The sequence below is a fragment of the Limulus polyphemus genome, unplaced genomic scaffold, assembly GCF_000517525.1.
Source record: "Limulus polyphemus unplaced genomic scaffold, Limulus_polyphemus-2.1.2 Scaffold5771, whole genome shotgun sequence".
Classification (NCBI taxonomy): domain Eukaryota; kingdom Metazoa; phylum Arthropoda; class Merostomata; order Xiphosura; family Limulidae; genus Limulus; species Limulus polyphemus.
In genome coordinates, this window is record NW_013671381.1 from 1 (window position 1) to 23,417 (window position 23,417).

Here is a 23,417-nt window from a genome sequence, read left to right on the forward strand (position 1 = left end):
CGGAACGAAGTTACGGAAAATCAATTAACAAACGGAGACGTAACACTATGTTTACTCCTCTTTGAATTTGAACCTTTCTCCTCTTCAGCTAAAAAATAGCAAGATATTTCAATATATCCACATACGATAACTCTTACAAACTTGGAATCATCCTGGCAGGTCTTCCCTGAATCCTATCCAACAGTTCAGCATCCTATTTTAAAAATAAGATGACTAAAGCACGTTCACACCAACAGTATGTTTGATAAGGTGACCAAACCTGAACACGGTATTCTAACCAGCACCTCATAGAATGAACTGATAATCTTCTTCTATTTTTACTCAATATTTCTATGTATATAAGTTAAAATCTTGTTTGATTTAATGCTAGCTAGCGTACATTGGCTAGAAGTCTTTATAAATTTAGCAAAATCTTAACTCTGACCCCCTTACCTTATCAAGTACATCTAGTTTCCTTTGTAAAGCTACATGAATGACATTACGACAACCAATAGCCATTACTTGGTTTTGTTTTCAAAATTAAATCATACGACCTTATCAGTAGTTTTTTTCTTCAAAGAATTGATATAGTAATAATAATAATGTTGTTTTGGTAGTATTTATACAATACATAAAGTTGGGGAACGTTTTTCTTTAATAAGGTATCACATTCTTTATCTAGACAGCAGGTGTTACACTGTATTATAACAAACAATTAGTGATGTCCTTAGAAGTCCAAAGATGGCAGCACCAATGAAGTTTGAGTATGTGTATTACAGAATGTAAATCATCGAATAGGAACAAATAATCTGTAAATATTCAATTTTCCTTTTATTGAATGTTCCTATAAGTACACACATGTTTTACATAACAGCACCCCAAAAGATACATATAATTCATTTCAAAAAACTGTCTTCAAGTATTAGGAAAACTATGGAAGGACTAACTGAAATATAATATAAAATATAATTTATAATTCTATTTTGTAATAAAAACGCCTATAATTAATTTTCAAAACACTTAAAGTTTCTAGCACTTCAATTATGAAACCAAGCTTAAAAATAATTCCTACTCACACAAACAAACAAATAACTTAGTTAGAAATTATAAGTCAATTAAATGTATCTTATTCAATGATACAAATTAGTCAACATGTTTTTTGAATAAGCTAATCGAACACGTTAGTGGTGATTGCGGTCAGTGATGCAAATATTAGTACTAATAGTGTAAGTTACGTTTTAAAAATAAGTTAGATGTGAAATAAATGTATGTAGGATTTTTTTGTTTGAGAAAGTAAAATTGTCCGCATGTTTTCATTTATATGATACGTTAAAAAACGGTAAGCAGTTGATCGTGTAATGCTAAATTTTTGAATCACTAACACCATAGGATAAATCTTGTAGTTGTACTAGTACTAGTGGCAGTACTGCTAATACTAATAGTAATACAAGTACTAATAGTATAACTAACACCCAGTTTCTCTGTTATTATAGAGTCTATATCTGATTTCAATGGCCATCTTATGGAACAGATATAAGATGTCATTTTTGTACTGACTTACACTAATAGTAATATAGTTTTAATTTGGTTGGAGTATATGTTATACATTTGCAACAAATAATTGAAATATTATTTTTCACATTTCAACAATAAATATTTTAAGTTACAAAGTACATTAATTAACATAACACTTCTTTCTCCACATCATACTAGTCTTAACTAATAATTGTTATTGCTGAATATAAACTAACTTCTGTTGTAAATGACAATTGAAATTTGTAAACAAAAACAATAGTTGGTCATTTGCATTTTAACCAAACTTTTTTTCTTTTGCTGTTTAACACAGCCCATCAACTTCAAGGAAACTCATTCAACTCAATATCTTACTATAGCAGGGGTTGGCAACCCAAGTAATAACAAGAAAAGCCTTTTTTTTTTTTTAAATTCAGTATAAACGCAAGATACTGAGAGCCACAATGCAGGTAACCTCTATTTCAATAATTGGACTGTGTGAAGAATGGAGCTGCAGGTTGTTGACCCCTGTACTATGGAGTCAAGAACCCAGTTAAATATATGCACTTGTCCAAACATTTTTTTTATAATAAATATAACAAAAAACATTCTGCTAGTTCAAAACTAATCAAATAATTCAAGGCTTAAACCTATCTATTATAATTAAATTCATGTCTTCAATTTTTTCTTTCACTTAGCATTTAAATAGATTATTTTTTAAAAATTGCATACCAAAACCCTTAATGTTTAACACATGTATTAAGCCTATTCTAATTCTCCAATTCCATAAAGAAATTAAGTCTATATTGTGAGCTTTTCCTCACATTTAATGACTGAAACCAGACATCATTCTTGAATTGTGCCTCAATTTGCAGTCCTTCCAGTTATCGATATCCTTTTTGAAGTAAGGGAACCAAAACTGCATACACATTTCAAATAATTCTTCCAGGCTTTTACAAGGCTGCAATAACCTAAGAATTATTAAAAGGGGAATATGTAATCTCTGTAAGATAAAGGGTGGTTGTGCAGGGACAGACTTGAAGGAGCCAGACTAATAGGTATATAGTTCTCTCCATACTTTTTTTTTTAAATAAGAATAACATTGCCAATCTTACAGTCATTGGGATGCAGCACATTTAAGGAATATTAAGGGAAAGCTTTGTAAATATTGAAATGGTAAAGGCTAGCTTTGAGTTATTTTTTCAGGACTTAATGGATAGGACAGTTTCAGTGGACCAACAGGCTCTTTGTTTTCCTTGAATGTTATATGTTATGAATTTTCTCATGTCAAGAGATTTCTGTAAATATCTGTTAAAGCCCCACTAACTCTATAGCTTTATGAACCAGAATATTGTTACTCAATATCAATCAATGTGCCTTATATAGTCCAAAGGTGTGAGACCTGAAAGGGTGCAGCATTATCCCTGGGCTCAAAGCAAAGGGGTGCTGTACATCTGCTGATATTATCATTTTAGCATAATAATAATAACAACTGAATACACAGTTTATATGATATACTGGGTTTACAATATAGTTAAATGGCTTTCAACATAACTTATAAAAGCTGTTCCAGTGACACTGGTATAGTCTGATGATGTTGGAGTGTTTTGTCTGTGCTCAATCATTTCCAAGTACCTCATTGGGATCGTTTAGGTATTACCTGTAATCTACACTGGTTCTTAAGCAAATAGGTAAAGTATCTTTTGTGTACATGGATAGTTTGTATATAATTTTTTTTCCTTCAACCCACATGGGTAACAAACAAAAATTGCTTTGAGATAAGAATTGTTGGTTTATCGATGGTAAGCAGTCACCTTTTAAATTATTTTACCCAGCCATTAATAAACTTATCCAACAAAATCATATAATTTATTTAAAGCATTCAAGAAGTTAAAAAAATAAAAAAACAAACTAATGTTTTAGTTGTATTGTTTAATAGTTGGGTGTGGTAGTGTTCACTTTTAGGGTTGATGCTGCACTTGAATATAATGGCAAATTGGTACAAGAACTGTCATGGGTCAGTAGAGCTATCTTGTTTAACAGCTATAGTGTCATTGCAACATGTATGTACTTCCTGAATGTTGCCTTTGTTTCATTCTGGTGAGCTGCAAGTGGAGTTTTTCATGCGAGGAACACCCTGTACAGGAACTTTGGGTGTGCAACAAATTTTTTAAAACTGTTTCACAAAAAGGAAAAATACTAGTTAAAAGTATATCTCTTCTTGGATTTTAGTGTTCTATCCCTCAGGGCAGCTGGAATAATTACTGTGTAATGGTCTTATGTATTTTCTATAATGAAAGTGGCCCACTTTAAAGCTATACTCCAGTTCTCCTACAGACATAGTGTTAAATAATGTGTTTTGTATTATACTGGTTCATTGTATATCAGTAGCTGTTTAGAATGTGTATAAAAGGTTTTATTGCTAAATTTTGCTTCCATAAACTCGCAAGAGATGATTGGTTTGGTCCTCTGAATTATTTTGCAGGAAAATAATAATGTTACACTTATGATTAAAAAGACAAACATTAAATCACAAGCAAAGGCAATGGAAGTCGTCAAAAAAAGCATGCTCTCTGAATGTATTTCTAGACTTTTTAATCATCAGCTTTGTACTTCAAAAAGATCTCCATCAGAAGCTCTGGTGAAAATTTATCATGATGCTTTAAGCAGTAATGAGCTCACTTTGAGACCTGGTGATTTAATTAAAAATGAATTGTGTAAAGAAAAATTGTGGTGGGTAGGGGAGTTGGAGGGTCAGCAAGGTTTGTTTCGCAAAGATACTGTAAAGGTGAGTGAAAAATGTGACTTAAGCATATGTATATTCTCTCAAGCATAACTCGTATCATTTGATGTGTTTTGATTAATTTAAGATTTTTGAACTAGTTGTTTTTATTTTTTTACAATTTAAGTATATTAGTTGGATACACTTAAGTACTAACATAACATTTGAGGGACAACAAAAGGTTTATTAGACTATTGTGGCGCTCCCATTCATTTCATCTAACATCCATTTGTCTATATCCAGTTAAGTTCTCATCAAGCCCTCTCTTGAACTGTCCCAATCTTGTTTTATCCATCACATGAGAGTAATCTATTCAAAAAGGTAACCACCCTAATTGCCTAATTTGCAGACCAATTATACCCTACCAAATCTTAAATCCATATCCAATAGCAATACCATTCATACCATTAAACACAAAAGAGATGTTGTATCGAATGTAGGAAAAAAGTCGCAATTTGAAAATTTTTGTTTATAATTTTTAAGCTCATAGAAGTTAAATTATCGAAATATCCCACTCATTATATATTAAAATACTTGTAAAGTTTACAGACTGTTTGTAGAGTGCTATTTGATTTAAAAGCATGACTCCATGAATCTTAATGAAGAAATGCTTAGATTAGATGATGTATTAGTAAATTCAATATATAATGTATGAAATGAAATAGGAGCCATCCAGGATCATAATCCGGACTGATCTCGTGAGGTCAGGTTTGGCACCACGTTCCTCAGGTCAGATGTAAAGCCATGTTCTTTAGGTAGTGGTAAGCCAGGCGAGTAGCATTGTTCCTCATTTACATTTACATATATATTTCCTTGTACAACAGTTATGTAAGTTATATAATCGTACATCAGAGTTCATGAAACCTATAGTGTACATATTCATGGGCTTTAATAATAATAATATGTATATTGATCCACTTTTTGGTTTTTCACTTGCATTCTGTAACAGTATAGTACTGAAAAGTTTTATTTTCTTCTTTATTATATCCAGGAGATAAACAGTGTCATCATGATACAATAGTTGTATATCAATCTCCTTACATATAAATGTGCATGAATAATTGTCTTTTGCTGTGTAACATAACTTTTACAGCCTGCAGTGTATTTTGTACTATAAGTCATTAACTGTTACTGTGAAAGTAGGTGTGTTTGTTACAATATTTTCACATTGTATATTACTTTAGTTAAGCTTTCTGGGTGGCCACATGTTAAATTGTAATTCTAATAAGAAGTGATTTAAGTTGTTTGTTTTTTGTAGTTAATCTAGTTATCATATTTGTGATATACATGTACGTGGAACATGGAACAAAGATTAAATTAGCATCTGTATCAGATTGGTTTAGTTAAATGTCAAAATAGACATAGTCCTTGTAAAATGATGAAAAAATTGTCAGTTCATTATGTTTTGTGTACTTTTCATGTGTTTTGTGATGAGTTCAGAACTAAGTACTTAATTTCTGTAAAACACGGCAAGTATTACAAGTTGTCATGGGGACTACATTGTTTATTAGTTTAGAAAGCCCAAAGTTGTATTATTATTATTTATTGTGGATTCAATGCCATGTTAGTTTTTTTGTGTGTGTGTGTGTGTGAAATAAAGTATCTTTATATCAGGATCGTAATTTGTGGATCTTTTCAGTTCCTTCCATTGATACACTGCTGTATCATTGGGCAACTTCCCTCTTTAAAAATGGTGACTCCCTGCAAGAAGGCAAAAGTCCTGGAAAAGTATAAAGATTTGTGGGAAAACAAGTTTTACTGGGTTATTATAAAGTCCAGTCTTGGAGAAAACTATGCTAGATGCACAGAACACGACTGTGACATTAAAGTTACAGCATCAGGCATATGTGATGTAGACAAATATATATAAAATTAGCACTACCTCACTGAAATTTAAAAGCTAGCGGCAAGCAGCTTCAGCTAGTGTTTTTGTTTTTTTTTAGTGAGACCTGGTTCTATCACCATACTGTATGAATAGTTTAAGAAAATAATGGGTTTTTATGGTAATAACTACATACAGACAAGAAAATGAGTTGACAGGTATCCTACGTTGTAGCACTAGTCTCTTTAGGCGGGCCAAGATAGGGAGTTTGATTACTTTTATTTTCTGCACTCTTAGAAACTGAGTTTGGTCAAGCCTTATAAGTCAAAAGAAACATCTCTATACAAATCACTATGTATGTGGAACTTTATTTATATCGTTGTTGTTGTTACTTGTTTTATAAATAGAAAACCGGAAGCATGAAAATGCATTTTCTGTTAGTGTTGAACTAAATTATTTGAAACTGACATTTTCAGGTAAGACTCATAAAGTAATCCTTTATGATTACATTTATTTTTATTTATTACCTTTATGCTGTAGACACACAATTTATTTTGTAAGGTCTCTGTTGCTACAAAATTGTTCAATTCATATGATGTAATGAAAATCTTTACAGTTCAGTATTGAAAGAGGTAAGAAGGAAATCATGGAAGTGGAGTCACCAACTACTACTAATACTGGAAAAAGTAAGAAGAGATTCTGCTTTACTTCACTATCCCTGATGTTTTTGTATTTGTATGTACTTAAAATTGTACAAAGTAAATCATAATAATCAATTTTGAGTTATGATTCCATTGAAAAACCATTTTGGTCAACTTCCATGTATAAGCATGTTGTGTTCCAATACCTATACCATGAAGTGGCTTCATGTATGTCTGTATGTAGTGGCAAACATTTTCTAACTTTTTTGACCCATAATCATGATTATGGGTCCAATGAAATTTTCAGGGGTTCTTGGGTATGCCAAACAGAATTCTAAAACTCATTACTTGAAACATTTTCTAACTTTTTTGTATGTTGAAGAGGTACTTAAATTTTCTATCTTAATTTTTTCTTTTTTTTTTGGTGAAAAACAACTGATACAAGTATGTTTTAACCAATCATTAGCAATGGTAATCAAATTTTAAAGACAACTTTTTTCTGCTTCTTTGTTGGTCAAGCTTGATTTTGCAAAATTAATTTATTTCAGTAAGCTATGAAATGTGAAGTTAGGGTATACTATGGGGTTGGGTGGTAGTACTTGCCTCATCAATTTTGAAGGGCTATATGCTAATATATATATTCTGCTATAAACATATTACTTCAACTGTGAAATCCACTTTTTCACTAATATTTCAAACAAAATTCAGCTCTCCCCCCATATAATAATTTAACTTCTGAAAAAAAATTCAGCTTCTATTAAGCAGCTGAAAAAAATACTGTATCAAAACATCAAAAATGTTTCACTTATTGAGCAAATCTTCCTCAGTTGATAAAACTGAGCATACTTTGCTGAATAAGTGAAACATCTTGATATAGGATTTGTTTTCAGCTGCCCGAGAGAAGCTGAAGTTGTTTAGAAGTTTTGAAAACATCTGGGTTTCTTCATCATAAAGTAAAATAAATTAATTAATGTTTCTTCATGAAACTTTCTCTGTCAGGTGATATAAACTGTGTTTTAATGACAGAAGAAGGTTGGTTATGGACTTCATAATTAATCAACCCTCTCTCATCATGAAATTTTCTTTTTCCTGCAGTCTTTTTATTGCTTTTTCTTGAAATTTGACCTTCATGAGACTTTCAGTTGTTATTTTATGTAGTATCATTGCTTTTTTTTATATTCAACTTTGTATTGTAATAATTTATGCAACCACTGTAGGATTTCTGTGAAACTTTTCAGAGTTAATTCATTAACATTTTTATTCTTTTTCTTTTTGGTAACTTAACATGTTTGTTTTATGTAGCATTTTTGGTTATTAACTAATACCAACTTGTATACATGTATAAGATGCTGTCATTGAAAGATATCTTAGAATGTACAATATTTTTATGCATGTGGTCAGAACAAAGCATTTGTATGTTTAATAAGAATGCATTATAGCCTACAAAAATTTGGCATAATTATATAATCATGTTCCTGCAAAACATATGCAATAAAGAGTTTTTTGTTTAAGCATACTTAAATATCCAAGGTTTTTAAACTTTCTTGTTGTTATGCATGTAATTGTTCATATATTTAGCATGAGACTCAAACATTTTTGTAGCTACTGCTAAACGTGGCCGAGCAAGGGCTCTCTATAGCTATACGCCTGTCAATGAGGATGAGCTACAGTTACAAGTGGATGACATTATTGAGGTTCTAGATGAAGTTGAAGAAGGCTGGTGGAAAGGAATGTTAAAAGGACTTGTGGGAGTATTTCCATCAAATTTTGTAGTAGAAGAAGATGGAAATGGTAATGTGTTTGAGCCGAGTGGAAAAACTGAGAAAGAATCCGAGATAAATAATGATCCAAGAACTGTTGCAGCTCCTCCAAGTAAGACAAAGTTTAGTAGTTGCATCTCATGTTCTGTGTTGCTAAGCATGGTTCATGTAATGATGTGTGATCAGTTTTAAGCAATAATAATATAATAAGTTTCAGATGTGTGTGTATAATGTACAGATTATCTAAATAGGTTGTTATTGAGGTAGGAATCTATACAGAGAGTTCATGAAGTAACTGCACTAAATATAAATTGTTTATTTTCATTACAGTTTCAAATATTGAATTGTTATGAAATTTGAGATTATAACTCAAAACACCATGGAACTTCTTTAGGTGTTTTGAAATAAGTGACACTACATGCATGTTGTCACAGGGTGGATTGTAATAGATGCAAAGCTGCAACCAGAAGAACAGACAACATGGCTTGTTAAACAACAACTTCTTGTCATGTCCACCAATCCCAATGTGGTTTCCATCCAGTGCTGCACATATTTGATTGCATGTTCACTGGCTACATCAAGGTTTTTTGCTGTGTATGGGTCCTGGAGTTGTGGACAGACACCATGGTGGTTCTTGACCTTCTGACCTGGAAACATAGCTGATCGAGAGCTTTCCAGGTGCTCCACCATTTTTCTGCTCAGCTGGCGTGATGCCCATGCTTGTGTGTGGAAGCTCTTGGAAGCAGAATTTCCATATTTTTTGTTCAGTTGAACCACAGAAACTATTCCGTGATATCAGGTGCTTCTTAACAACTGAAACTGTTAGACACTTTATGGAATGCATAAGAGCACTTGGAGAAAATGGCAGTGGCCATTATGAAAATTTTTTACTATCTTATACCTTGCCTGCATATTTCATTCAAAGGAAATATGTGTGTGTATACATATTTTCAACCGCAGCACTATATCTGCCCAAACGAAATGTTTAGACATTCAATAACTTCATGAGTTGTATTCTCATATTTCCTGGCATTCTGTCTAGCCGTTCTGGAGACACATCATTTAGTGCATTTACCTTATAAACTCATTTTACTGTGTGTAGCGACTGTTCAGGTATCAACATTGCCACCTTCAACAAAAAATTTAAAATAGATCACTTTGAATGGATATATTTTATTTTTAAATTTGAATTGAAATATTAACTCATACTGTAGTATAAACATTTGTATTGAAATTTAAATATATCTCTTTTTTTTTTACCTACTAAACATTCAAGTTTCAGCTGTATAGCACTTTTTCTATAGGAACAGTAAATTCATAATTGCATCTTATAGTGATGAAACAATGCATAGTTGTATTTTGTTTACACATTAATTTTAGGATATCATAGTATACAAGTTAAAATATAGAACTTAATGACAGTGATTAGTGTTGTGTTCCTTGTCACTGCTTTCATAGTACAAACTTGAGGATTAGTTTTACCAAAATATTTATACTTTTGTACATGAGATATTTATAAATACACTTGGAACACCTGCCCCACTGTTCTGATATATTTTGCATGTGTGAAAAAAAAAAGATAAAAATTATACTAGGTGAAATTAAATAATCATATAAGATGAATCATTGCAATGGTAAATGATACAAACCTGTGAAGAAAAGTTAGATATGGGTTAAAGAAATATACTTTAAATTGTGTGATATGTTATTATTATAAAATAAAAAAAGATGCCATGATTGCAAAATCAATTAGTAACACAAAAATCTTATCAATTTGATTGCATAAGTGGTGATGGAAAATTTTAAGGAGACATGTAGCAAGTTTGAAAACTGTTTGAACTTATGCCTAACCAGTGTAAAGATTGTAGTTACTTATGTTTAAATAGTGCAAATACTCATTAAATTACATTCATTCAGATTGGAGACTGCATTTACATACATTCATTCAATGTGTAAACCACATTTATTTACTTCCGAGACGATAACTCATCACCACACACAGAATAGCTATATCCCTCATGCATCTGTCTATGAGCCTTGCATGCCACTAGCCTTGAGCTAACTCCCACTTAAAATTCCCCTATATAATGTATACTGCTGTGGTGCATGATGATATCAGCTTGAAACAACACCACCACAAATAGGAGGGTGACACAACTTTCATGTGCAGTAACACCCCTAAAGCATTTGTACTTGAAGTAACTTCATTCTTTTCCACAGCATTACATTGAACATGTATTACTTTTTTCAGGTCTATGTTCAATTTACTGAGCTTTGCAATCATCAATGAAACTTATTTAGCTTTTGTTTCAAAAACATTGATTAACACATAATGAATCCTCAAGTGATGGTGTCTCTCAATATGTCCTGTGAAAGTAACTGAGTTACAAACACAGGACCTATTTGTACTATGGCTTCTGGAGGCTTGTTGGCTGTTGAGGATGTTACAGCTATTTTACAACTTGTTGTGGGTTTCCTCATGCAAACTGGTCCTCCATTTCCTGTCCCTTTGGTTGATGTCCTTTCTCCTCAGTTTGTGATTGACCAGGAGTATAACAAATTTAATCGGCTATTGCCCCTACTTGGGTTTGCTTGGAATACCATCTTTACCGACTGGGTTTACAATCCTCAGCATTCCAGTCTTTTTATGGATATGATTTCTCAGGTATGCTTCTTTCTTTATCTTTATCAAATGTCTTTTGATTTTTTGTGTTCTTTAATTCATGAAACCAGTTCTTGGGATTACCTTGTCTTTCTTCCTTCACCTAATATTAGGGTTCATGCTGATTCCTTTCTCTAACAAATCCACACTTGTACCAACATGCCTTATCCCCCTTTCATTGCTGATTGTTTTGTCCTGACTTCCTGCTATTTTTTCTTTCCCTTTCTGGCCCGTTGGCTTCTACCTCCCCTTTCTTGGAAGATATCCTGTCATACCTTCCTTTTTCAGCAGGAGGCTGCTTGATTGGAATAATTTGTCACACTTTCAAAGTCTTTCTCATGCCTACACAGTATTTCATACCTCTTGGCATTTTCTTCTAATCTGATCTTGGTAAGGTTCAACCTTTACGTCTTTTCCTGTGAGATATGGAATGTCTGGTCACCATGGTCTACACTTTTCATTTTTATCCTGTGCATGAAATTATTTTGCTTCTGGGGACTCTGTTTTCCCTAGAATCACTAATACCTTTTTCCAGTGAACCTTGCAAGACTAGTGGAACCATTGTCCTCAATTGTGAATCTCCCTCTTCTTGAGGATTTGTCTTGGTGGCTAGACTGTGTCAGTACCACAATTCCATTACCCCCCCCCCCCAAACCAAATCCCTATCTCTTCACAGTTGCTTCCCCTTTTGGTTTGGGGCACATCTCTGAATGACACCTTATCTTTTGCCATTTGAGTGTGGGAAGAGGTTCACTTCATTTTAACGTGCTTGAACTTGATGTTTGTGAGGCATGTTCCCTTTTCCTACCTCTTCTGGTGGTTGAGTTGATCATAATCCTCTCTGACATTTCCACAGTTGCTTCTTATATAACTTGTTGAGGGGGCAATTATTCCAGGATTCTTTGCTTTCAGGTGTTGGGGTGTTAGACCTCCTCCTCTGGACTCTTTTCCCATCAAGTTCATCATTTTGTTTGTCATGAGCTGTTGGCTTTGAACCTTGTAGCTGATTGTCTGTCTCAGCTTGATTGCATTCTGCCCTTGGGATGGTCTCTCCACCCCCAGTTTTTTAATTGTTTTTGGATTCAGCTCAATACACCTCCCATAGATGCTTTTGCTTCTCTTCTTAACTCTAAGCCTCCTCTCTTCTGGTTCCCAGTTTCTCATCCTTTGATTTTAGCTGTCGATGTTTTTAGCCACGACTTATCTCACCATTTGCTGTATGACTATTCTCTTTTGGGTCCTCACCTTGATATGCAATTTTCCTTGGCAGGTCCTATACGTGGTGCCTCTTTTGCCAGCTCGGCCCTGGTTTCCTATACTTTGATTGGCATCCAGACTCCTCTTCCTCTACCCAGTTCCCCTCTCTATTTTTTTCAACCTTACAAGCCTTTTTTTTTTCATCCAGGTGTGTCATCCATTTATTATCAAGTGTGGGATTTGTACAATCCATCACCCATAAGGCTTGACTCATTGATTGTGTAGCCTTTTTCTTACCCCATTCCTGTCGTCCTTCTATTTTGTTTGTCTATCAATGTAAGTGGCAGGATTTTCATCATTGGTCCATCTCCACGGTTGTCCCACTGTGACCCACCTTTCTGCCTTTTCACTTGGTTGTTGGACCATGGTTTGCCAATATCCACCATTCGCTTTATCCCTTACTTTTTGCCTTTCCAGTTACCACAGGATATTTACTTCCCCCTGTAATCTCCACTCTGTACCGATTTTTCCTTCTTCATTGACACCTTCATATGATTTCTACGCCTGATTGGGACCTTGCTCTCATATGTGGCTCATTTGAGCCACTAACTTCTTGTTCTTTCCTCCACCTTTTTGTTATAACTTCCTTCCTTCTTTTTCTTGTCTGTGGTCACTGTTGTTCAGATATCTATGCTATTGATGCTTCTTACACTATTCCACCCCACTTCTTTACTTCTCTTTCCAGACTGTTTTTTCCTAAGCTTCAACCTCTTGGGAAGGTGACCATTCTTTCTCTCCTATGTTTCTTCTTTCTATCTATCATATCTATGCTCATTCTGACCCAGATCAGCTCTTATGTCCAGTTCAAACTTTTTGATGTTGCTTGTCTCAAACTCCTCCCATCATTGTTTATTTCTACCTTGGGACCTTCCATCATCTAGAGTTTTCTTGGCTTCAACTTTAACCAGATGGATCCATCAGCTCCTTTGGTTGGTGTATCCTTTTCTGCATTTTGCTGCTTGCAGACTCACATTTCATTGCATCTGCTTCACCTCTTGTTTCATTCTCTTGCTTCTCATTTTTGCCGCCCCACACAGGGTTTCAACCCCACAGTCACCATTCTTCATTTGAACCATCATCTTTGAGATGATTAAGCATATTCTTTTTCTCTCTTCCTTTCCATATAACAGAAACCTACAAAGTAGCTGGTGTTGCCTCCCAGGGCCAGGATTGGAAAGTGCTCATCCCATTCACCCTGGCCTTACCAGTGCCCACTGTTAAGATGGAATGTTCCACAAGACTGCTGGAATTATCCTCCTGGTATACAAAATGACTGTACCATTTCATGGATTATTATGAAAAAAGCCAGGACTAGAGAAGTGATTGGCCATTTCTTTGACATGGGCTTTGCTTTTAAATATAGGGTTTCAGAGTCACTCATTGCACTGTCTCCAGTGGAAGACCTTTCCAGTAGGCATCTTATAGTGAATTCTCCCCTCCTTCAAGTGGAGCACAAGAGACTCTTGCCACTTACCAGTTCCTATCCACTGAGCTGGTGGACCTTGGAAAGCTTGTCATTGATTAAGCTCAGCACAATATGGTGAAAGTTAGGTTGGTGTTGCCACTGTCAGTGTAGTACAGGTTACCCTCAAACAGCTGTTATGCCCTCCTCCTGCAGCTTGAGTCTGTCTAGTTGAGTCAAGATGGGCACATCCATTGGTTTGACCATTCCCTAGCTACACTGTACCTCTTCACACATTCCCACCTGATCACCCCATTTCTGATGCACTTTCATTTTTGCCTCATCAAAGAATAAAGTTATTTCAAGTGCAATTGCTTAAAGGGAATTACTGCACTAGGAGGTTCTATCACCCTCCTGATGGTGGTGGGCTGTTGCCCCATAGTGATGTCATCATGCACCAGCACAGTTGATGTTAAGTGAATTTAGTGGGAGTTAGCTCAAGGCTAGTGACATGCAAGTCTCATAGGCAGATGCATGAGGGATATAGCTCTGTGTGAAGAGGTGACTATCTACCAGAAATACATTTTTAGATTAAGAAAATGTTAACATTCATTCCATGTGGAAATTGCATTTACTTAACCTCATTCAATGTGGAGACTGCATTTACATACATTTGCTCAGTGCAGAAGCTGAATTTACTTATATTTAATAAATGTAGAGTCTATTTCATCTATTCAAGTAATTGAAATGTTGCCATTGTTGTTTTTTATTATTTTTTATTAGTTCAAGATTACTGAGCTTAAACAATTAGTAACACAACTCATGAAAACAAGGATCTAATTGAAATTAATATTTTTTAGTTTTTCCACACTAACGATAGAATTTGCAAAAAATTCCAAAACACCTCTAATTAAATATTTGTTCATATTACTGTGATTTTAATATTACCTTTCAATACCTTTATTTCTGTCTTATGAATCATTTTAATCTCTGCAAAGAGGTTATCTAGTATTATCACAAGTGTTCTTGCCAAATAGTAAATATTGTACTATCTTTGCTTATTTAGGGTCAGCAAGAATTTGTTTTCACAGAATTATATATTATCACACACTAAGATGACAATTTTTACTAGTTTTATTGGTTGTAATTTATATTTATTTTTTATCAAAGAATTAGTTTATTTAGATTTATTATAATAATCTTGTGAACATTTATAGAAAGAAACCAATGGAATGCTACTAATTATATTTTCAACTTGAATTGTATATATATATATATATATATATATATATGATACTATTTTATTAGTACAACTAATTTAAGTAAATTAAAAGTAGACTTAATACCTAAATTGCTGTACCTGAAGATGTCTTTCTTGTTAAATGAAGGATGGTTCAAAACATTTTTCTTGGTGTAGTATGGTAGTTGTAATTTCCTAGGGAAAATAATAGTTATTATAAGAAAAGGTTTAATAGTCTTCAGTTGTCATGGTATGATGTGCTTGTATATATCCAAACACATTTGGGAAACTTTTTTTTTTCCATTCTGTTAAGAATTCTAGTTTAGTTGAAAATTACATATAGCTTGGAAAAAAAAAAGATAAAATGTAGCTTGGTAATATGTTGCTAGAAGAAAAGATATCTGTGAACAGCAATTAAAGTCATGATTTTTTTTAAAGCTTGCATTATAATTTTATACTTCATATGAGTTATGATGTTGAAGTACGATAGGAAAAGAAACTTTTTTTGTGGAACAAGGTGAGGTAATCTTAGTTTAATCATTTTGTACTCAGTTTTATAAAGTTTAATTTCACCCAGGCTGCTATGGTATTAAGCTTTGTATTAAGCCGGTTTGGCCTAAGTAACTGCTTGAATAGGCAAAGAAAATCACCAAAACGAAATGTAAAAATGTTATATATAAATGAATGTAAATCAGGTCTATAATTTATTACACACATTTATTACATATAGTTGTTGAAAAGGCTTAGTTCCAGTTTTTTTTTACCAATTTCTTTTATGAAAAGAGTTAATTTAGAGGTATAGCTGGAAGCTTGTGAGCCTTCATCAACTTGAAATATTTGTTTAATATCTTGTTAATTGTACCAGAAGTGAGTGTGGCTCATGCTGGACTATGTATCAGTAGGTTACATTATAGCAAAGACATAATAACAATCGTGCTTTGCACTTTGGGTCTGTTGGTGCATTATAAGGTTGACTGTCAAATCACACTGCTATACAAAACAAGAGTTCACAGTGGGTGTGGTTGACTAGCGGCCTTTCTTCTAGTTAAAAAGTTCAAAATTATGGAGAGTTAGCGTAGATAGCCAATGAGTAGCTTTGTGTGAACATCCAAAAACAAATAATGGTACCAGGAGATATGCCCAGCTTTGTTGAAGTGACCCTTTTTTGGGTTGAGGGGTTTCTTTTATTACCATAGATTTCATTGAACTTTGTACATGAAGTTATTGTTCTGAATTGACTTTGAATATGGTTTGGGAGCCAATTATTGTCCTAAATGCTCTGCTGTATAAGTGTTTCTATTCCATTTGAAAACAAAGAAGGCAATTTTATTTGATATGTAGTTTCCTTTGGCTGTTCATTATCATTCTTGCTTTATGAGTCTTTTCTGTTGGAAATTCTTTTTATATCCTTCAAGTCATAAGTCTACCATGGTGGTGTTGCATTGTGAAAAACCAGGATTTTGCCATTCACCAAAAAGGTACATCAAGAGACAACAAGTCAAGTGGTTCAGACACCTAATTAAATAACATCCAAATTCTCTGCCACAAGGAGCATTCAATAAATGGATAGGAAGCAAAATGATGACCATGCAGACTGTAGCTTGAAACTGTCTTTAGCATCCTCAGGAACATTATGATAGAGGAGACGAACAAGCAAGCAAGAAACCACTCCCTGTCTTCCATCAATGCTGCAAGGCATCAGAGGAAGGCAAAATGAATGAGGAATGAATTACCAAAAAAATGGTGCTCATCCTGTTGTCCTTGGCATCTTTCATGTGCAGTGATATGCCACTGTATTAGTAGATAAAAATCATGCAAATAAAGTGCAATTAACCCTTTTTATTTAATATGCCTTCCTCTGAATTTAATTATGTGACAGCATTGATCAGGAATGGATGCTATTATTTTTTGACACCGCCAACTCGTATTTCTCTCAATTTTTGCTACATAATGCCCATAATTGCTATAGATTAGTTGGCTTCTTATTGCAACATTACATTTAAACTGATGACACAAATTTTCATTTGGAATACCATTGAGGCTTTGGACTGACCAGCTCATTACTCGTATATCATTAACACTTTTTCTTTGCCTCTAAGTATCTTTTGTTCATTTGGGCAATATATTTTTTGATCATTATGCTGTTGACATCAAAGCCAGCCAGTTATGATCTACTAAGTATAAGTGCATTCATGAGTTAGAAAAACATGTAGATTCAAGAAAGGAATTTAACACAAAGATATGATACCTTATAACCCGAGTGCTTTCGAAGGATGGGCCTTTCTTCTTCAGGGATAAGAAGAAAGGTCCACCTTTTGAAAGAGCTCAGGTTATAGGTTTATCTTAGTGGAAGTCTAATGAGTCACAATGTTGTGATAGTGCTTATTCTTCATAATGCCATTAGTATTGACAATATCTCCCACTCCTTCACCAGGAAATTATCATTATATACCTATTACCATATTTTATTGTTTTAAGTCAATTTGATGTTGAAATACTCCATGACAACATCCTGCCACCTTGATGTTGTACTTGAATGTCTTTCCCTTTTTTAATGTTTAAAACTCCCAGCAAAACACTAATGTTCCTTGAACTGCCAAATTATAAATACTAATGTTATGAGTAATATACCACTGAGTTTTTATTATTTAAAGCAGTAATTTGTGCTAATATTTTAATTCTATATTATTGTTTACAATTTTAGCAATGTTGAAAATTGAAAAGTCTCTGGATGGTGTTAACCCTTATTAACTTATTAATTGAATTAAAATTGTATTAGTGATTTAAATCATATGTGAAAAATAAAAGCATCATCATAAAGCATAAATCAGTAAATTGGGCCCACCCAATCTGCATTAGTATTTGATGTGCCATTACATCATGATAATAAAATGAAGAATTATTTTTATTGTAATTACAAAATTTAATGTATATAACAGAGAGGGAGACACCAGAAAAAAATGTCATGTTTTGCTCACAGTGACCCACATTTGCTTGTTGTTTATAGCAAAATAAATTTCCTTTTTTTTGTCTAGGTGGACTTAGGCAGCACACACAACTACATTAACAATGCAATGTAAGATTAAAGGCTATAAAACTACCTCTACAATGAGATAGCATTTTACTCACAGACTCTAGTGTTTAATCTATTTTGTAATATTTCTGAAATGTGGATATCTATGCATGTAACAGATGAGGGTTAATCTATAGACAGTCACAAGAACTTTATTATTGTTACATTAAACAACATAACACTGACCAACTGACAAGATAACACTTAAGCAGTGGAGAACACTCTCAATGACTTCTGAAATATTATCAAAAATGCACTGACCAGCAACCAAAATAGATGATGACTTAAAAGAAAAGTTGTTTATATGCACAACCACATAGATGTAGAATGATTGAACCTTTTTTTTTTGTCTTTATACTGTACTTTGTAATAGCTGTTCTGTAATTTTAATATCAATGTTTCCATTTTCAGTTTATATCTTGTGACTTTTAATAAGTTATTTTTTCTGTTTACCTCCATCTACTCTTTAGTAGCTTTTGTTTACATTTATCTCTAATTTTATGTTCAATACATCATTGGCTCTTATCTGTTCCTTTATTGTTATATGTGTTTCAAAAATAGTTGGTAATTCTCTCTATTCACAGTATCAGGTCCTCCAGTGTGACAGCGGTAAGTCTATGGATTTACAATGCCAAAATCAGGGGTTTGATTCCCCTTGTTAGACACAGCAGATAGCCCAACGTGGCTTTGCTATATATTAATAAACAAACAAACAAAACACAGTAGCAGTTGAGATATTCTGAACAGTTTATAGATAAGGAAGTGACCTCTTGATACGTCACCTTAGTAAATATATTTTTTAAGAAAAATTTTCATTCAGTCTTGCTTTACATAATTTTTTATCAAGATTTAATGTTTTCTCTTTTTTCAACAAATGTTTGCTTTTAACATATCCCAACTATACCTAGTTCTAGTTTTATAAGTTATTATAATATTCAAAATTGAACTTTTTTGCAGCTTTTGAGAGCATAATGAAGTTTGAAATACTTAAATTCTCTGGACTTTTAATGAAAAGGAACTTTATAAATCACTTTATATCCTCAATTGATATATATCTTCACAAGAATCTCATACTTTGTGTTTTTCAGTTCACCAGTTCTAATCTGAGGATTTTAATCAAGAATTTTAGTTTATACTGTCACCAAATGACAAGAAGAAAATAACTGTCCTCTTCAACTGTGAAGACTCATTCTTTAGCTGTACAATCCAATAAGTTCTTGAAATTAATGTCTGTATCTTTTTTTTTTGACAAAAACCTAAGTTATTTGAGTGTTTTTCTTTTCATTGTAAACATTTTGCATGAACTTTTTCCCACAGCCTAATGCCCAATGTGAACTTTTACTTACTGACCAATGGTAATTTTGTCCTATTGGCTAGTGTGATCTTCTTCTTACTGCATAATGTTTTTTTACTTGGTAGTATGGAATTCTTCCTACTTGCTAGTGTGCATTTCTTCCTACTGCTCAGTGTGAATTTTTTCTGTTGGCCAGTTTTTTGTTTTTTTTCTCCTGCTGCTCAATATTTCAGGACTGGTTGGAACACATCTCAACCAGCCTCGGTCAACTCCATATGAAACATTAGTTGTTTATTTCTTTTTGTAGTCTCATTTAAATCATTTTCAAAGTTATTTGTAATGTAATATGTGAAGAAAAACACACATGTAATATATTTGTTGTAAAACGTTTTATATTTGGAATCATAAAACAGTAGATATTATAGGGAATATACCACCATTAAAAACAAAAGATCATCAACAGACCAAAGAAGTCACTAAATAAATATTTAAATATTTATTGGCACTATAATGGCCAAACTCTATGCAATTCATTTATATAAATTTATCCTGATTAAAGTTTTCATTACAACTTGCTTAACATATAACTTTTATAGCAGATTATTGTATCTTAATTCAGTTAAAAACAGTTAAATTATTATATGACTGTTATATTATTATATAACTGACATATATTAGTATTGGTTTGCTCATGAGCACATTTATTAGTATTGTATTTTTCACTTGTTGCGGTTTTTTTCTTAACTTTTCAGAGAATTCTCTACCAAATTCTCCTACACAAGAAGAAGTCAAGCCTAAGCCTATACATGGAATTGGGTATGGCAACATTTTCAAAGATGGTGTAGTAAACTTAAAACCCACATGTCCAGCTAAAAGAGTAAGTTGGCACTTTTTCTTTTAAATTTTTACTCTAATGGTATAAGTTATAAGTTATCTTGCAGTTATTATGTATCGTACAAAAAACCTCCATTGGAATAGTATTTTTTTAATTGTATTTTGTATGGCTAATTGTTCATGTAAAAATTTGTTATAACATTTTCTGTTCTGTAAAAGTGTGTATAAATATGTTTGAAATATTAGGAAAAAATGTATGTAACAATTATGAATCATCATAAACTGTTCAGTATGGCAGAAGGGTTTAGTAGCTCCTTATTTTTTTATTTTTCCAATGTTGATTTATTTTACAACAAAAGTAGAAGTTGCTGCTAGAGAACTTGAAAAATGATGCTTAAAATAAATTGAAGATGATATGGGAAATAAAAGTCTTAATTGTTAATAGCCAGAATATGTTAAAGTGCTGAGTTTTTAGCATAGTCGCTGTTGATTACATGATTAACAGTTTAATTTAGTATTATATTTCTTTGTAAAATGAAGTAAGATAGTTTTATTTGGTAGGCTGTTTTTTTTATTGAAGAAGAAACTAGTTTTTATTGTGAGCATGTTCCACTACTTTTAGAATCCTTCTTTCCAAAAGAAGCTGGAATTATCAACAGACTCAGATGCTCCAAAGCTGCCTCCCAAACCAGGTGATAAATCTTGAATTTTTGTTTCATTATTTGTTCTAAAAATAGAAAAGAAAAACCCTCCTACCTGTTTTTATGATAAGTATATAATGAGTTAATAGCCAGAAAGTGTAGAGTATGTGCTTCCATGACAGAGAATAATACAGGATTTTGTGACAAGGCCATGGATTCATTCCAACTGGAAAATACACATTTATCACAGTTATAGCTGTGTTTTGAGAAATTATGGTTTGTTCAGGTTTTGGAAATTAAAAAATTCTTATATATTTCAAGCTTTTATCACAAATTATTAACAGTTTAAATATTAAGTGGTAAACAAAATTACTTTTTCATGTTTATTTCTCTGGTAATTAGGAAAAGCCTTTATGAACTTGTAGGTTCATTACTTGTGTTTCAAAAGAAAATAATTGATAGGTTTCAAGCAGGTAATTTTACTCTTTAAATATCCTGTTTTACCATCAAAATGCATATCATTTTCTTGTCTAATCTGTCTTTAAATATTTAACACTTTTACCTCAACTTATAACTAAAGTGATTAAATAATTAAAAAACAAACAATTCCCCTAATGAAAAATTGACTGAACTCCTTAGGAAGTTGCATCTTTCATCTTCACATGAAATAATTTCTGATAGCTCTTTGATCAGTGTGTTTTTTTAATTGGTCATATTTGAGGTTTTTTTATTAAGACAATTGTAGCACTTGCTATGAAAATTAACTTCTTACCCTACTTACTCTTCCACACATGCTGCTCTCTCTCTCTTTCTTCCATTTATCCCTACTAAACTACCAATGTTACACTGGTATTAATGTTTGTCAGTCACCATTAAGAAGCTTACATTATAGGTTACACTCATTACTACTATGGAAAAACATTATATGTCATGAAGTTTAATAATTACACTGAACATTTTGAAATAGGCTACATCTTTACCACTGTCCAGTTATGCTGATTTTCCATACCATTAGTTATTTTATCCATTTTGAGCACTGACTATAACTGGTACTTTATTCAGAAAGTAATAACATTTGTGAAAATCAGAAAGTAAACAGCATATGAGACACCCATCTATACATCCCTAAGGATAATGAAAATCATCAGACTTAACAACGTGTGTACGTGATAATTTTCTTTATACCTAACCTCTATGAGAAAAACATATTTGGCCATATTTATGTGAAACAGCTATTACAAAAGTAATGTAAAATATTGCCCTGTCTGTGGTTTCATAATTCATGTTGAAATCAGTGCTAGTGGAAGAAGCTCAGATTTTAGTTAATGTTTCAGTTACTTTTTTACACAGGTTTTCAATGTAAGAGGGCTGAGCTTGGCACAGTGGATAGCATGCTGGACTATGGATTTGTTGGTCCATCATTTGTGTCCCATTACTGCAATAAAAAATTATTTGTGCTCTGCACTTTGGGGCAATGGATGCATTAAAGGGGTGATGGTCAAGTACTACTATTTAATTCTGTTGACTAGGTTCCATCCCTTTAGTCTATCATCTCAAAATTAGGGATGGTTAATGCAGATAGCTCTTGAGTAGTTTTGTGTGAATATCCAAAAAAGAAACCCAAAATAAAAAAATTTTGATTAAAGTAATGTTTCACCTGACTCAAACACTCTTTGTACATATATACATTAGATTTTAGAAAAATAATATATCTCAGAGCGCACTGTAAAAAAGTTCTGATTCACATTTAAGTAATGTTTTATTTGACAGTAAAAATGTTCAAATTATAGAGCTGAATGAAAATAAGAGATCTTATTTACAGTATTACTTCCTGTAATATTATTGTTCTTAATGATAGCTGTGTACTTGGTGAAAGAGAAAATATGACTGTAAAGAGTTTTATAAAGTTTTTTCTGTAAGTTAATAATACATGATGGTGAAATGAAGGAGGAATGTGGTTCCATAAAGGTTTTTTTAAAAGATATCAAATGTTGACAAAAAAACAGTGAAAAGAATATCACTGAAAGGAAATATTTGTACCTCAAAAAGGTCTTACTTGTGTTACTATTGTACATTCAGATGGGATTTGTTTACTTTTGTTTCCTGGATGTTTAGTTAAATGTAGAAATGTCTAAAATTAAGGCTCTTCATTTAGATGTTTTTTAGATTGAGTTATAATTTTTTTCTTCATTTTAATCATAATTGTCTCTGTCATTTTTTTTGTAAAGATTTGTGTTGAAATGAATACCTTATTTTGTTATTTGAGTATTCGTGGTGGCTGTTCATTTTGTGTTTCATTATTTACTTCATACTTGCTCTGAAGTTTTGTTCACATGAGGGATGCCTTTTGATGAAGGAACAAAGAATGACTGGGTTTAGTATAATTTGTAAAGCGGATATTCCTGACTACCATACAGTGTCAGAAAAGTTTAACTCCCATAAAAAAAATATATTTTTAATATGTTTTTGTATATTTCTTAGTTAAGATTTACCAAAAAATATGACTTGTTTTTGTTTT

General features: G+C 32.6%; 1 protein-coding gene across 1 annotated transcript in view; it reads left to right on the top strand.

Moving 5' to 3' along the window:
- The first annotated feature begins 1,152 nt into the window (after window positions 1–1,152).
- The window catches only part of LOC106472957 (SH3 domain-containing kinase-binding protein 1-like), a 48,539-nt gene continuing 26,274 nt past the window's right edge, over window positions 1,153–23,417 (top strand). The window contains exons 1-5 of the mRNA XM_022401483.1: window positions 1,153–1,205; window positions 6,712–6,781; window positions 8,339–8,608; window positions 20,177–20,301; window positions 20,881–20,950. Of these exons, the coding sequence (XP_022257191.1) occupies window positions 6,742–6,781; window positions 8,339–8,608; window positions 20,177–20,301; window positions 20,881–20,950 (505 nt within the window). The 5' untranslated portion in view covers window positions 1,153–1,205; window positions 6,712–6,741. The remainder of the gene's footprint in view (window positions 1,206–6,711; window positions 6,782–8,338; window positions 8,609–20,176; window positions 20,302–20,880; window positions 20,951–23,417) is intronic.